The sequence below is a fragment of the Fistularia commersonii genome, chromosome 28 (assembly GCF_037954325.1).
Source record: "Fistularia commersonii isolate RoL2024-O1a breed Wild chromosome 28, RoL_Fcom_v1.0, whole genome shotgun sequence".
Taxonomy (NCBI): domain Eukaryota; kingdom Metazoa; phylum Chordata; class Actinopteri; order Syngnathiformes; family Fistulariidae; genus Fistularia; species Fistularia commersonii.
In genome coordinates this window covers 6,583,835-6,599,788 of record NC_141311.1, presented here as the reverse complement: position 1 = coordinate 6,599,788, position 15,954 = coordinate 6,583,835, and the positions used below count along the sequence as shown (strand labels likewise).

The window sequence follows — 15,954 nt, the reverse complement described above, 5'->3', positions numbered from 1 at the left end:
AGGTATATTTTTTTAGACCAAGAAAACAGTTTTCGTAAAACAGTACCATGAGGTTCGAACTTCAATTGCGATTAACAGCGCTCCCAGTGGTTATTCAATTAGCACGTAACTGATACCACAGTTCCGGGTAGTCTTCCGCTTAAACTGAAATAATTGAGAAAACTTACCTCGAAACGTAACCGGTTAATCTCAATACATAGTTTTTTTTGTAATTTAAAATAGTGTGTTTCAGTGAAACGCCGTTTGATTGTAAAACGTCCACGCTACACGGGCCTGCAATATACTTACCTTCCCGCTCAATTCCATGTAAAAAACAATTGAGTGCACTCCAAACCACACATTATCAGCGACCCTAACATTCGTGACTTGCTGTGTAAGACTTGGGCTTATGTTGATACAGTTCGGTATTTCTTACGCTTCATACGTGGGTTTTTGTGTCTATTTTCGATTAGAAAGTGATGAAAGACATACAGGTCGCTTGAGACACCCGTTCTAACTCGGGCTGACGTCATTGGGTTAATTGCGTCGCAACGTTAACCGGCGCTATTCCGCTGACCTCCAGCAGGGGGCAGCAGATGATCGTAACACGGACGCTTTACCTCCATGACGAAACAGAAAGCTTTATTACTGGTTACTGAGCATGAAAACCTACGACTTTTCTACAAGGAAACTTGCAAAAATGTTACGTCATTTTTAATGACTCTTGAGCATTAATTAAATGTTATATTTGACTTAGTTAAACCAGTTCATCCAATCTTCAGTCAACAGCGTGTACGGCAAACCGTAAATATAAACAGTTGTTACCTGCCATGCTTTTCTTGTACACTTTGAGTAACTTAACCTTAATACATGAACAGAAATACACATTGGCCAGCTCAGTTTATGAGGAAGTGCTCATTGCAGGTATTTAAAGTGTAATTGCAACTTTTTAGGGCATGGAAACTATTACAGGACCTGAAACTGCTTAACAAAATTTTACATTGGAAAACGAAACACTTAGCTTGATTTTAACTTCCCTTCATTCAATAGTTACATTTACGAATTTATGTTTTATTATGAGTCTGTCCTGTGAAGAGATTTCTCATTTACCTTATATTGTGCCAGCACCACGCTGTAGTCATCACATGACCTCCTTTCTTTGTAAGGTTATGGGCGTGATGACGCTCAATGGTGTCTGACATGGGGATAAAGACATGCAAATAAATACACTTGACAGGCTTATATTGCAGTGTATTCACAGCCTGTCTGCATCAGCTGAGTCATTTGCATATGTCCTTATTTCTGCTTGAGGAGATGACAGCCTTTTTTGAATGTGAATGAATGAACCCCCCAAACACACACACACACACACACACACTCACACGCACACACACATACACTCATTCAACCAAGCCTCCAGTCTGCTGAGTGCCATTGCAGAGGCGTCAACATTAACATAATGATGCCGTGGATGTTTTTTTTTGAACGCTCTCTTGAATTCAGACCATATGTTGATGACATGACGAGGAGAAAGTGGTTTATGTGATATCAGCCGTGTGAGTTTTTCCTTCATTTCATGTGACGTAAGCAGCTGTCACCTGAGGGGATCTGTTTGGCAAAAAAAAAAAAACAGTTTTCCATTCAGTAACTGCGATTTATTTGTGTGATTAAAACCAAAATACCCGCTCTGCAATGCTGCAATATTGAAACAAACATCAGAGTCTCAGCTTCAAACCACAAATTGTCCCCTCTTGTGCTGGGGTTTTCCTAGCACTTGCTCTCCATAGACATAGAGTACTGGAGGGTGGGAAGGCATTAGGATGTTCTCTAAATAACAGGGCCTCTCATGAGCAGACACCCCAGGGAGCAAGGCAGCCCAGCAGGCCACCCAGCCCACATGAATACATCCTCCCACAGAGTGTTTGCTCGAGGGCAGAGGTCTGATCCCTAAAACATCCAGCGTCCATAATAAATGCAGGCAGATTGTGTAGAACTCTGACAAATGTGTGTTGTTTGAGAAGTCTGTTAGTTTAGCTTCAATTTATCGAAAAAATACTTTTGTATGAAGATAAAAGCCTTCCGACAATGGAGTGGAAAAAAATGTTTATTGGCCTGATGAAATTGCTAAATATTTTCATGATCTACCCATTTGTTATGTATAATTTGCCAAGACTTGTGTACAAAAGTGAAATAACATGTTGGTTTTCATTGTTTCCAGTAAACATAGAGACTGATGTAGTCAGACAATTAAAAGAAATGTTTGGCATTTGTCAATGTAAACTTTAACCACACAATAAACGATACAGTTGAATTGCAATGCTGTATTTCAACAATGTCATTTTCTCCTAGGTCTCATTTTTTCCTCTAAAAACACTGATCCTTTAACTATATGCTGCCATTTCTGCTATCCAAAAGTAGTCAGTTCATTTTTTTTTCAGATATTGATACTCCAAGATTAATAAGTGAGTCCCTTTCAAAATAAAAATGTGGGATGCAGACACTCAAGTGGTTTGACAAAGAGGCCAGCTTCCCTGTCACACAACTCTGCTGAACATTTGCAGCACCAAAAGGTGAAGGTGAAAGGGGAGATGAAGTGCTCTTTTCAATCCATCACCACATCCAGGCAGGATTGAACACAGACGATGTCAAGCTCTGAGACATCACGTTATCTAAATCAGTCAATGTGTACATTTTAAAAAAGTATTTGCATGTAAGTCTGTGTGAGTGAAAAGAAACCAACGCGCTAACTTGCAAAAACTTGAGAACTAAATATATTTGACTAACCATAACATTTTTTCAATCTGTGGCACAAGCAAGAGCCTAATCTTTTTCCATGACCTATGTTTTCATATTCAATAATAATAATAATTTGTCCTTTATTAATCCCTGTGGGGAAATTTGTTCCCTGCAATTAACCCATCACAGATGAACCATGGACAGTAGGCTGACTTTTACCTCTTGTTTGATACCTGATTAATGAATTCTATATTAATGTGTTGTTTTCAGTTTGTCTTATGTTGATGATAATAGCCTTGCACTATGTGGGATCTATGTCATGCACAATGAGAATAAAGATTGATTTTTTTGGATTTATAATTCTCAAATAATATGTGCATTCATTTCCCTAGAAAAAAATAATTTTATGATCTTGCAGCAGATGAATATACTGTTTGTTTTTTTTACATCTGCTAGTTAGAATTTGTTTCTTGGGTTGTTGATTCTTCAATCAGGTGTACTTACTTCGGCCAGAACTGAGCTAATCTCCAACTCTTGGATTGTGGAAGTATTTCTCCCATGGCACATTTGGGCAGTTTGCCAACATGTTTATCTCGTGTTGTGGAGTGTATGTACTTGCAATTGCACTTATTTGGGCAACTAATGGCAGGGATGCGAGCTCAAAAGGTGGACCAAATGAGGGTATTCACCACTGCCAAAACAGAGGCTGTCTGGTGGCCCAGCAGGGGTCAGGTTCTGGGAGGGGGTTGGGGCTGTCTTGCTGGATTTCACTGGTTTTGGGTTGTTTGGGTCCTCTTAAAAACACCCAAATTGTCCTCCAAATGCACCGTCTGCTATGGACCAGACCTACAGGGATGGGTAGTTGGATTTCTGATTATGTGGAGGAACTGAAGCGTTGAAAACAAGTCTGATCAAAGGATGTATTGCATACTCAAGAAGGCCTAAAACAGTGACAGGGATGAAATAGTTCAGATATATATTCATTTGACTTTTTCTAAATTGCAAACAGTAAAATCAAAACTTAATTCACAATTAAATAATAAATCGATCAATATGATTCAGTTAACAAGCCAAAGTTTTGAAACTTCTTTTCTCAAGATTTGTTTTATATTCATGCAGAGAATTCATGGCACAACCAAAATGAATTGTTTATATGAAAAATTAAATCCATTATTTAAACACTGATGTGGATGATTATCATGGTATCCATTTTATGATAGCTACAGCTAATATTACAATCCCAGTGCTATTTTCAGAGTTTCTGATAATCTGCTATTCATGGCTACACAGAGAAAAAGTAAATTAAATTTATCTCACAGAGATAAATATAAATCTGCATATTTTAATCTTACATAGCTGTTTTGAGAAATGAGTCTTTTTTTTTTTTTCTTAGAGTATTGTCTGTCACTGTTCTACAGTAGTATGATATGAAACAATTAAACCATCGGTGTCCAGGCAGGATCTACGCACCCGGGTGCACAACAGGAACACTGTGGGCTCCATGGTGGGTCATTGCTGGGTCACCCTCCACATCTGGACATGTCATTAGCTTCCAGCTCTGCACAAAGACACAAAGACATTCAATGTTCTAGGTCTAACAAGGCACTGATGTCCGACAATGTCCTCTTGAAAAATTTCAAATGGTCATCTTCAGCCACATTTTAATACATCTTCTACAGCTTGCATCTTGTTTTTGCATTTTTGCAAATATCAAATTTGGAACTGGACCGCCTTGAACTGGTGGTGGTGCCAATGGTGTAAGTGATACATAGGTATGCTATATGAGCGGGTCCAGATCTATTACATGAAGGTTAGAGGTTTTGGTCACAGATAATGGTGTCGAATATTTACAGCATCAGTCTGAGCTTCTTAACTGATTTTAAATTAGTTAACAGATGTTTCTCTTCAGTCACACGCTTACTTTGTCTCATCAAAGGTGAGGAGTTGATCATCATTTATGCTGGTCATTCTTTGTTACTGACGGGGCTTATTGTTTGATATGCAAGACACTTTTTCCTTCCCTTATTTTGAGTAAACAGGATATTTGTTAAAAATGTCTGTGGAGAAATTATTCAAAAAACCTGACCGTGATCTACAGCTGATTTTAGGGTTCAAAGCGTTTATTCACGTGCACAGTATGGAAACATGCTCCCTACAATGAAGTTCTTGCCAGAAAGTATATTGATAATGCTATTGTAAAATTATTAGATTTATACGTTGGAACTTCATATCTCCTATGTTATGGAAAGACAAGGAACAAATATTGAAAGGTGGTAGAAGATAAAACCACAAATTCCACATTCTCTCAAAAGAGAGAACGACACTAGAGAGGTACACTAGTGTGATCACTAAAGTCCTGAAAATAAATGTTTTGAGAACTTCTAGTTGTAAGTTATTTTGCCTTTAAATTTGCCAAATCCACATTTCACCACCATTTAATTTTTTTTTCTTTCTACTATTTATGCATATTATGCATGGATTAGCTCAGGCAGAGGCTGTCTTGTGGGGACCAACATGATTAACCTTTGTAAGTTCTGTTGTGTGGGGAGGTAGAATTTTGATCCTCCTGCTTGGTTCCTGCAGAGCTCAACATTGGTGAGCATCGCTTACACATTGTTGATTGATCACTGCTCACCAGGCCTGTCTGGAGACCCCTGAGCCGCGCACTTGCCGCCTTGATCTGCACAACAGCCCCTAATTCAATATTCTCATGTTCAGCTGCGTTAATGCATGCCTGTCACCAAGACAGCATGTCTGGCGTGCATGATCGTGACGGCCATCTCCAATTTTACAGCACGTTGTCAGATCAAAGTGGAAGTGGTGCTTGCAGGTCACGGATGGGGCGTTGCACACAGCAGCGCTCTGATGCCATGTGTGAAACATCGAGCACGGCTGTCATCCCTGGGGCGAACCCTTGCTGACTGATGACCTCAAACCCCAAATCCTCAGGTCAAGGAAACTGGCAGGATCCTCACAGTATATTTAACAAGACTGCTGTTGTCAGGTCTTCATGGTTGATGACAAGTGACTTGGATCTGTTGCTGAAATATATTTTTATACATCGTTTACACGTTCTAGAATATACTGTAAGTCAGTAACAGGTGCACAGATGCAGAGCAACTTTATTGCCATGGAAATACCACAGCTGGAAAAAATTGTATAAAAAATAATTTCAATAACTTTTTCCAGTTAAATAAATAAACAAAATAAAAATCTGCAGTGTTATAATAGGCCGTTTTATACCTAATCACTTGCTGTCATTTGAGTATGCTCAACTGAATACAAATAGCTATTGCTGAATATAATACCTAGTTTATGAACAACTCGGAAATACAAATTCAAAAAAAATCCGTTACAGTCCTCTTCTAAAATTTCTTGTTGAAAAGCAGCAAAAGAAGGAGTTCAAACACACTGGAAGTTGCGTTCCTTTGTATACAAGCTTTTTCTTCATTCTTTGAACTTGTGTTTGAGACTGTAACAAAAGAACTGTAAAGTGTAACACTTCTGTCGATAAAAGGTAACAGGAGAAACTGGAAGCAACGCCCCACAGCAACAGTTTGTGTTGTTATTGAGCGGTTCCTCTCTAGAAAAAAGGAATTCATCCCGGCAGATGGTGGGGCTGAAGCCCCCGAGGCCCGGGGCAACGCTACACCCTGGGACCCAGATACCTAATCATGCCCGGTTGAGCCTCTCACCTGCTGCTCCGCTGCTGACAATGTTATCTCATCTCCCTGACCCATTGTGGCTCCCATCGGTGATAATGACTATTGAGAGACCCACACAGTGCCGGAGCAGGAGTCAGCTCTCCCTGGAGAGAGACCAAGGATCCTGGGAAACCTTGTAGTAATCGATCTCCCACATCTCGCCTCTGACGGCGGATCTCGTTTCCAATCACAACCTGCAGACAGCTACTGTGCTGGTTGCGGTTACAATCAGCCACAAATGATTTTAAGGTTCTTGGCAGCTAATGAGTTCTCCCCCCCAACCCCCTCTTATGTTTGGTAGCATAGGTGAGAAAATAAATCTGTAAATAATCGATGATCAAAAAAAAATTACATTGTTATCAAATGGGAAATGATTTCCCGACTGTTACACGCTGCACTCTGCAAATGTTGTTACTGTAGCTTATCCACACCCAAAACTCCATTCTTCCTCTGCTTTGACCAACTAGTTCTCAACCTACTATACCACCAGTGGGGAGATTTTTGTTTTTGTTGTTTTCGCTTCTAACTGGCTCTCCATTGTTTTAATTTTCCCTGTTAAACACCATCCAGTTCTGGTTGTGATCTTGGTTGCCAAGTCAGATGAATATTGTCACCATTGTCCGGTTTTCTTTAAAATCTGCTGAATAATGAATTAACTTTCACTGCATCACCAACATTACTTTACTGTTCAGTAGGTGCAGGGAAACTGATCTGATTTGTCAGAAAATAATATTTCTTTTTGAGATAATCGTTGCATGCCACCGTAACAATCTTTCTAGTTCTTAAGCTTTTCGTTTTCCAAACATCAGGAAAACTTCTTCCCTACTTCAAGACTCTGGCTCTGATTCAGGTCAAATAATCCCATTACAATAACTATTGATTTTCTTTTTTAATGTTTCCCTGTTTCAGAGTGCCGATGTGTGCACGTGTCACACCAGTTGCGTCCACTCAAATGTGCCATTCCAAATGAAGCACTTTGGTTTTTATCTGCATGCCATTAGTACTACATTATTACAAGGGCCACGGCTAAAATGAGCCGCTTAAAATAAAATGTTTAATTTCTGGGAATCCTGGTATGACCCACCTGCTTCTCGTGATCCCAGATGGGTCACGGATCCTGATCCAACCATTTTTGAAAGCCTGATATGAATCAACTCACAGCTCTGCTGCCTTGGCCGCAGCACCACAATAAATCGCCATGGCACTGTTATGAATGATGTCAAAGTGATGGCTACTGTTAGCAGTTGTGCTTTTTTCCCCAAGCCATTTCATGTGTTCACCCCAAAAACAGGCTAATATATTTAACAGAAGTTTGTGTCTGTGTAATCTAACTTGCTCAAGCTGCAATGTCCTATTTTTTGCTTCACTCTTGCATTGCTCACACCTCCAAACTTGCAGTTTTTGTGTTCAGCAAATATAAAAAGAGTTTCGCAATGACCCGTTTCATTTCCACATCAGTGCAAAAACAGGAATCGTCTTACTTTGCTAATTGCTGCCCCGAAAGAGGAACAAAAAGAGATTTGGTGTCTGATGGGCTCTAAACTGTGTTCCCTTTGTTTTCTCACAATCAATATGTAACCAAGAGGAAGACAATTGAGTTCTCTGTGTCTCAAACAATACGGGGCCCAACAGTACGCCCTGGTTCTCACCTGAGATCGCTCACAGGTCCCGCCTCTGAAAAAGTGACAGTCAATTTAGTGATCGGGGATATTTCATTTTAACTTAAAATCATGAATCATTTGAAATCTTAAAGATATCACTATCCTCTCAACTAGATTAATGTAACATGCTGCAATTGCATGCTATTGCAAATCTCTAAATGTATTTGTATAATCTTGTATTAAAAACTAAAGGTTCAACAAAACACAGAAAAAGTTCATGTGAATTCTGTTAGTTCCTCACTGAAAATATGAACTGATGTAATGAAAATTCCATACATAGATACTTGAAAAACATGGCATCCAGCCAGTTGTTCAGGATGCACAGAGATTTGAGGTCGAAGCTGTCCCTCGGGATAGTCAAGAGGAAGTTTCCATTTTCCCTTCCCCTCTAGATGGTGTCTTTGTGTCTAAATTTGAAATTTACAACACAACCTCTCATGTCCTTAATGGGTGTTGTCACCGCAGCTGACATGCCTTTACTCCATTCAAAAGGGGCTGGGGTGGGCTGGGGGCACGAAATGCCACAACTGATAACCCTGCACCGTTTTGCGTCTGGTTTCCAGAGCATTTCTGTTTCACTGCAGTGTGTAAAAAATCACCAAGATAGCAGCAAATCACTAACATTCCCTAAAAGAAAAAACAAACACTACAACAAATCTTCCCGTGTCAAGATGGATTACATTTGAAGGACCACCATGATTCAAAGAAAGGGAAATCTGACGGTTTGTGATCTGGAGACAAAAACATACTAAATGAGTTTGAAAATAAATTTGTTTAAACCAAACACTTGTATTAAAATTCAGTACACACTGCCTCATAAATCAGACCGCTTGTTGTAGGATGATTGATTCAAGTCCAATTGTAAAAAGTAGATTATTATGCTTATGTGTGTTGGGATTGATAGTTATTTCCTCAGCACAGACAAATAAAGTCCAAGCGACACAACAGGTCATACAATATAATACAATACTAACATTAACACCGCACATTATTCTGCATCTAACTTCTCCACACTAAAACAGAAATGAAGTTGCTTTAACTTCCGTAAAATGTAAGTTGAACTTCACAGGTCAATATGTCACGTTTAAAGTAGGAACATACGCTGCAGCCCCATACCTGGACCTTTATGCATGTTTAAGTATATTTTACAAGTTGAATTCTTGAGAAACGAGCACATTTCTCCATATGGGAAGTGATTTTGGAAAATAGACTCAATATATATAATTTGATTGAAACAAAGATGTACTACACGATACCACTCTAGGAAGCGGGACAAGATGCAACACTACCGGTTGCTCTGCTGCAGGAAATATAGCAGTCATGATAATCACGCAGAAACAATAAGGAAATGGTTCCTTATTTTAGACAAGTGTTGATGCTGCTCTGAGAATAATTAATATCACCTTCAGCTTTCATGGGTTGGAAAAGATTAGAAATAAGCTATATTGTGGCATTAAATATAATTTTACAAGAAATGCATTTTAGCTTTGGAAGTATGATAAGTAAGGTAGCCCATTGGCTAATTCAGCTAGATATTTTTAGTGCACACTTTAGTGCAAGACTGTGTCACATTATGCAATAGTTTTAGATGTTTTAGACCTGTGAGCTCAGGCTTCACAGTTGTATTCAGTCCGGAAAATACACCAAAACTAGAGGAGATATATGAGAGTGCTGAATCCTATGCATTGATCAATTCAATTTTGTTTGCATTTCACTCATCACATGGAAAAACTGTGTCATTAAATGAGACACACATGGAAAAAAAAAATCAAAGCTGCACAGCATCCTAGCGAGGTGGCCCCAGCATAAACAGAGATCTGTTGAGCGGCAGAGTAAACTTCCTCTGCTTGCACTAGTGCACACACTTCCTGAGGGGATTGAGCAATGCATGAGATGAGATTGCACCCGGCTCTCTATGAAGGCTGGAAGTGTTTCGCTTCACTGTGAGCCACTTTGTCATCATATTTAAAGTTCTATTTTTGTTGCGGAGTCTCAGCCAGATGTCAAGCTTTAAGTAAGTAAGCTATGCTACCTTGGGAAATTTTATGCTCCAAATTCTCAATCTTATCCAAATGACCAAGAATCGAAATGTATATTTTTGTTAAAGAGGAGCATTTTAATCTGCTTGAACTGCTCAAATTACAGCAGCCAATTAAACACGGCTTTATTTCTTCACAAATTTCACAAGAATGTTTTCTCAGAAACCTATTAGTCACCTAGTTTTTAAGGAGAAGCTGGATTAGATAGCTGTGTCCACTAATTTGGTGTGTTCTACAGCTTATTTTTGATTTCCTGCTCCATGACTGTAGATGAATATCTTTGGTGGCAGGAGCCCAACTGCAACAATGCCTGACTGTGAGGGTCCCGTGTCCCAGCACCCTGAGAAACACTGCGGCCAGTGAGAAGGCATAGCTCTTAAGTCTTATCATAATTGAAGACATTATTGGGGAGCATTGGACATGTGAGAGTTTTAACAACAGCTAGTCCCACCCAGGAAGACTGGAGAGGAAGCTGAGCAGCTGAAGGTCAGAGTTGGATGGCTCGCTTTATACTCTGTATTTATCCTATTATTCCAACCTCCGCCAACACAGAGACAAGATCCTCATGTGGGATAATGTCTGGGGAATCACCCCCCCACCCCAAAAAGCCTGTTTTTAGTTCTACAACCCAAAAGATGTGACAACTATAAGAACATTCATACACAAAGAAAAGCCAGTTTAAGCATTCTATTGAGATCAAAATCACCACAAAACACCAGAAATGTAATGTACAGCATATCATGCAGACTTCCCCATGAGTTCATACGCATGTCAGCATGAATTGCCAAATGTAACATGAAGATCATCCAATATGATACCAATGAATTCTCAGGGATTTGAGGCATTTTGAGATCAGGGATTTACTAATGTGGGCCATCTTTGTATATTTCTGAAGTAAGCATATTTGTTTAACAGTACTACATCTGCCGCCCTTAAGAGTGGACACCGCCCAGATACGTTGTTTCCCAAAATTACCGTGATGACATTACAGGAAAAAATACCCAGGGGAGTATTTATACCAGGCAGAGCACGTTCACATTGACTTGAATGAGGTCATGGTTAGACAGGTCAGGCAAGCGCCAGTCAACCAGGCAAGGCAGCAGCAGCAGCGGTGACCTGGGAAATCAGGTTCTTTTCCGTCAATACTGCAGAGACAATGAGATGTCGTGAGGACAGTGACCCCCTTCCTCGCAATCAGGGGGAGATTTGCACAGAGGAAGGGACTCCCCTCCCACCTTTGCACAGGCAGTGATGCTGTTTCCATGTTTGTGTGGGCTCAGAGAGGTATAAAAGTACCTGTGTCCTTTTTGGAAGGTTCCATGTTACTTTTGGCACAGCTTTATGTTGGAAAAGATGAACGTGAAAAACCAAACCAAAACAAAAGATTGATTTTATTCCAGGATTTTCTCATGAGCAGTCTCTGAAATTGAAAGTAATTTGCTCAGAAGTGATTTAGATGTGTTTTAGTGTCATAAATGTATATCTTAGATAGTAAAATACCATAAACTCTCCAAGATCAACAACACTCCAAGGACAAGATCATGAACTATAAGTTGCTTACAGGAGATTTCATTTGAGTTGCTTGATAATGTATGTATTGCTGGTCTTTGGTGTGCTAGTGGTCTCTGGCACGGTCTAATTCCCCCCAAAATTACAAAAGCAAGCAAAAAGCTTATGGCTACATTCTGAAATATTGAAAAATTGTATGTATACCGGCCACCTGATATTAAACTAAAAACAAATGGTGAGGTTTAACCTACTGGACTGAATTATAAAGGATTTCATTTATTTATAATTTCAATAAAGTACCTCCCTATGGCTGTATCCCCTGCTGTATCATCTATATGAATACAGGATCAATTTACCAGAAGACTTTGCCTCACATTGTTGTAATATAGATATGATATGATGGAAGAGAATTAAAATACCATAAAATGATATACACTAATTAAAACAATTTTAGAAAAAAAAAAAAAAAACATCAAAAAATAAGCAAGAAAAATTCCAGATGAAATAAAACATCACAATCATGTAATTTCAAATGTCAGATTTGTTTTATTTCAGTGTGTACTTGAGCAAACGTACATATAATAAGGCTTACTTTATATTTTTCCTCCTTTTTAGTGAACTCAGATCTGGAGTATAACGATATTATTATTTATCAAACTTATTTCTCCGCTAATGGCTGCATCCCTACTCACGGTCAATATATGGCAAGAGAGAAATAGCAGAAGGACGGGCAGGAATGTTGATTAATGCACAAGTTAATTCTTCTCATGATGCACTATGAATCCGGATGCAACGGTCCCTCACTTTTAAGAATTTGAGCTCCAAAGAGCCCGGAGCCCTGCCTTCATCTTTTCAAACATCACGGACGGGCTTAGGTTGATGATGAAAATCTAAACATGGTTTGACCTGCGGCCTTGTTTTCATGGTAGCTGAAATTCTAAACATGTCCAAAGCCATGACCAACTTTCTGTCATTCTGCGCTATCGTCTTGACCGTCAGCTGTGACCCTGGTAATGTTATACAAATGTCATGCATCACAAGAGTGACGGCTTGCCATAAGAAGTAAGCATTTGGCCTTGAAGCGTTATTAAAGGGTTCTTTGTGAATGGTTAAAGACCCCTCAAAAAATGAACAATGGTGTTTTACAGACAAGGTTGCAAAGAAAACCCAGTGAGACAGCAAGGCAGTGTTCCTGCGCACAAATAGTTCCATCCGTTTGGAACACTGCGAAATCTCCGATATTTATTATTGGATCTGGTTTTTCCTTCGAGCAACTCTGAAGAAGAAGGGGCTTCTTTGTGTTGCAATTTAAGATCAGATAAAACATTTCTATCATTATTAACCTCTATAATCCCAAAACATTTACAGAGAGTAATATTAAAATCTGTGCTCAATACATTGTTATTAATTTATTTTGCAGAGCTGATCGTCTTCTCTGTAAGCCATACTTGACAATATATTTAAGGTTTTTGGATAAATTATACTTTGAGCTGCTTCCCGAGCACTTTACCGCATTAAGGATCTTATTATCTCATGCATCAGTCATTCAGTATCAAGGCCTTTCTTTATCATACTGCATATCACACCATATTCATATCACCATTGTTAAGTATTGTATTGCAATACATCATATGGTATCGCATCAGTGTTAAATTTGTGAATGTGAAAAGCTGAACAAAGCACGTTTTCTCATTTAAACCAGAGCATAAAGTCCCATTTTAAGTCCCAAAGAACAGACGGCTTAGTGATGCAGCTCGCTGCCATGGAAACCAGAATTGTCTGTTGTGCTGGCTGTGTCAGAGGTCTGCCCTTTGGCCCTGACTCTTTCCCTCGGCGGTGGCACACTTTTCCCGGGGGGATTTCACATGCATCTGCCCCGTCCCTGTCCAAAAGCCAGATAGACTCTGTGTTGGCTCTTCAAAATAAAGGACGTGCACACACACCTGCTGTGAGGATTTAGCTCACCATCCCAGCACTGAGGTTGTACCATGACATGGCAAACTTCAGAATACAGCCCCCCCCCCCCCCCCCCCCAAAAAAAAAAAGAAATGAAGCAAAGCTGTAAAAATTCACAATCTTTTACTTTTAGATTTATTATGTTGATTTGATAACTTAAATCTTACTTTGCCGGGCGCCATTGATCCAAACAAAGCTTTTTTTGTTTGAACAAATGATTTTCACAGGGAAAATCAAAAGGGATCTTGGTTTAATTCAATCACATCTTCTCCTGCAAAATCAGGTCTCTATTTTTATGGGTTGTAGTGTCTTACCGCCCCGTCACGTGATCGTGGAGTCTAGAGGGAGTCTACAGGAGAGGGAGTTCCCTGTGGTGTCTCTTCTCCTGCTGCCTCACCAGGCCCTAAAGGAATCACCCAGGCTCTCATCAATCTGCCTCCACATTCCACAATAGCTGACAAAGGGATTCCACTCTCTCTGTGGCAGATGGCCTTGCCTCAGGCTGCACAGGCTTCAGGGATGTTTGCTCCGCCCCCCTCAGAGAATACTGGGGTGCAAAAGTTTAATTTCACCACCCCATATGTGGTGAAAGACAGTAAGGGTGGGATAATACAATCCATTTTTTCCGGATAGAGGATACAAGGCTCACTGCTCTACACATGCATTATATGAACATATATAAGAAAATATGAGGAAGGAATGAGAAAAATTAAACTCAAAAATTTCATGTATTCCCCTCATATATATATACATTTACATATATATATATTATATGAGGAAAATGCAACAATGCAGCCCCCTCTCCTTTGATGCAAATCAAAGGGTCAGCAGTAGGTCGGTCAATAAAAACTCAAAAACCCACAGTGACCATTTCTGACCTGTGGAGGTCTGACAATGCAGTGCATTGTTAAACCTGTAAAAGATAGCTTATGCAAGTTGCTCATTGACTAAAACCCATTTGATGCTAAATATAATAAGTAACTAAAATAAGACATTTGCCTTTAGACGGATGTTTTCCCTGTATTTTCCCCTCAGATGTTATGTGGCATCCATCACCTTTGTTACCAGTCACACAAAGCAAACTTTCTTTTTTCTTACATCTGTAAAAAGTCAAACTGATATACATATATGAACAATAGTAACAGGGAAAATAAAATGATATTTGTGTCAGAGTCCTGTATGAATTAATTGTAATGTACCATTAGCGTTTCCAAAAAATAGAGATAACTGATATGGCTGCAACCACACAACATCAAGCTAATATGATAATGTTTAAAGATATGAAAAATAACTGAAAATAAAACCATCAAAGGTCCAGTTTTCTCACGGGTACAGTTACACCATGAATTGCGGCTATATGGTGCACTTAGGTTAAAGGCGTTTTAACAATTACATGACCCCTGTGAAAGCCTTTTCTTTGCAGCTCTATTCCTTTCCGGAAAGTGGAGGGAAGGGCAGGCTTCTTTATGAGTTGGAATTCCTTGAACGCGCTGCCGCTTTGGCGACTGACTCCATTTGGCAATTAACATAAAGCTGCTTCTCCATTAAGACTCATGCATCTACGGCTCTGTGCGCTTTCTTGGAGGGAGCTGGCTCCATTTAACACATCTGTTGTCTCCAGTGTCTGAGCAACCCACAGACAGGTCCGTTCACAGTGATCCTTTTATTCTGCTCTGAAAGGGTCTATAGGGGCCCCTGATAGATGGTCTTCTTTCCAACAAGAAGGGTAAGCTGGATAATGGAAGAATGAGAAGCCACCATCGCGCATAGCCTGGGCTCAAAGCCCCTAAACATCCATTTGAACAGGCTGGTGCTGACCCTAATCAACCTGAACAGACCTTGTCTGACCAAGTTTGATTTCCCGCCTCGGAAGTCGGGGCTTATAATTTAAACATCTCCGAAAACGAAGGAAATGTCTATTTCAATTTACCTTAAATGTTTAATTTTATGTGGGCAATGTCAACAGTCCAGCAAAACACAAGTCAGTTAAGCAACAGAATGTCTGATTCAATCATAACCACGATTGTCTTTTTTTAAAATGTATTTATCTATTCTTTTTAATTGAGACCTTTGTAATGTACCTATTAGGATGAGGAAGATCTGAGTTCTATCTAGAGGAGAGGAAGATAAGGAGGGTCACAGGATGTTTACAACACTTGAGCATCAGTGATCAGGGCTAGACAAAATGGGAAAACAATAGACAAAACAATGTCCTATTTAAAGATGGGTCACTGCTATTTATAAACCAGTCAAGGGGCCACAAATGGGGAGGAAAACTTGAGGGCTTAATTGAAAGCATCTCCTTATAGATACAGTATTCCCAACTGTACAAATCCCTTAAATATATCATGCTTAAATGCCAGATATTAA

At 39.5% G+C, this 15,954-nt stretch overlaps 1 protein-coding gene across 1 annotated transcript in view; it reads right to left on the bottom strand.

Annotated features, from left to right (window-relative positions):
- Positions 1–2,980: 2,980 nt before the first annotated feature.
- LOC147217359 (uncharacterized) overlaps positions 2,981–15,954 on the bottom strand; it is a 22,421-nt gene continuing 9,447 nt past the window's right edge. The window contains exons 3-4 of the mRNA XM_086176509.1: positions 4,186–4,273; positions 2,981–3,561 (exon numbers count right to left, since the gene is read on the bottom strand). Of these exons, the coding sequence (XP_086032635.1) occupies positions 3,401–3,561; positions 4,186–4,273 (249 nt within the window). The 3' untranslated portion in view covers positions 2,981–3,400. The remainder of the gene's footprint in view (positions 3,562–4,185; positions 4,274–15,954) is intronic.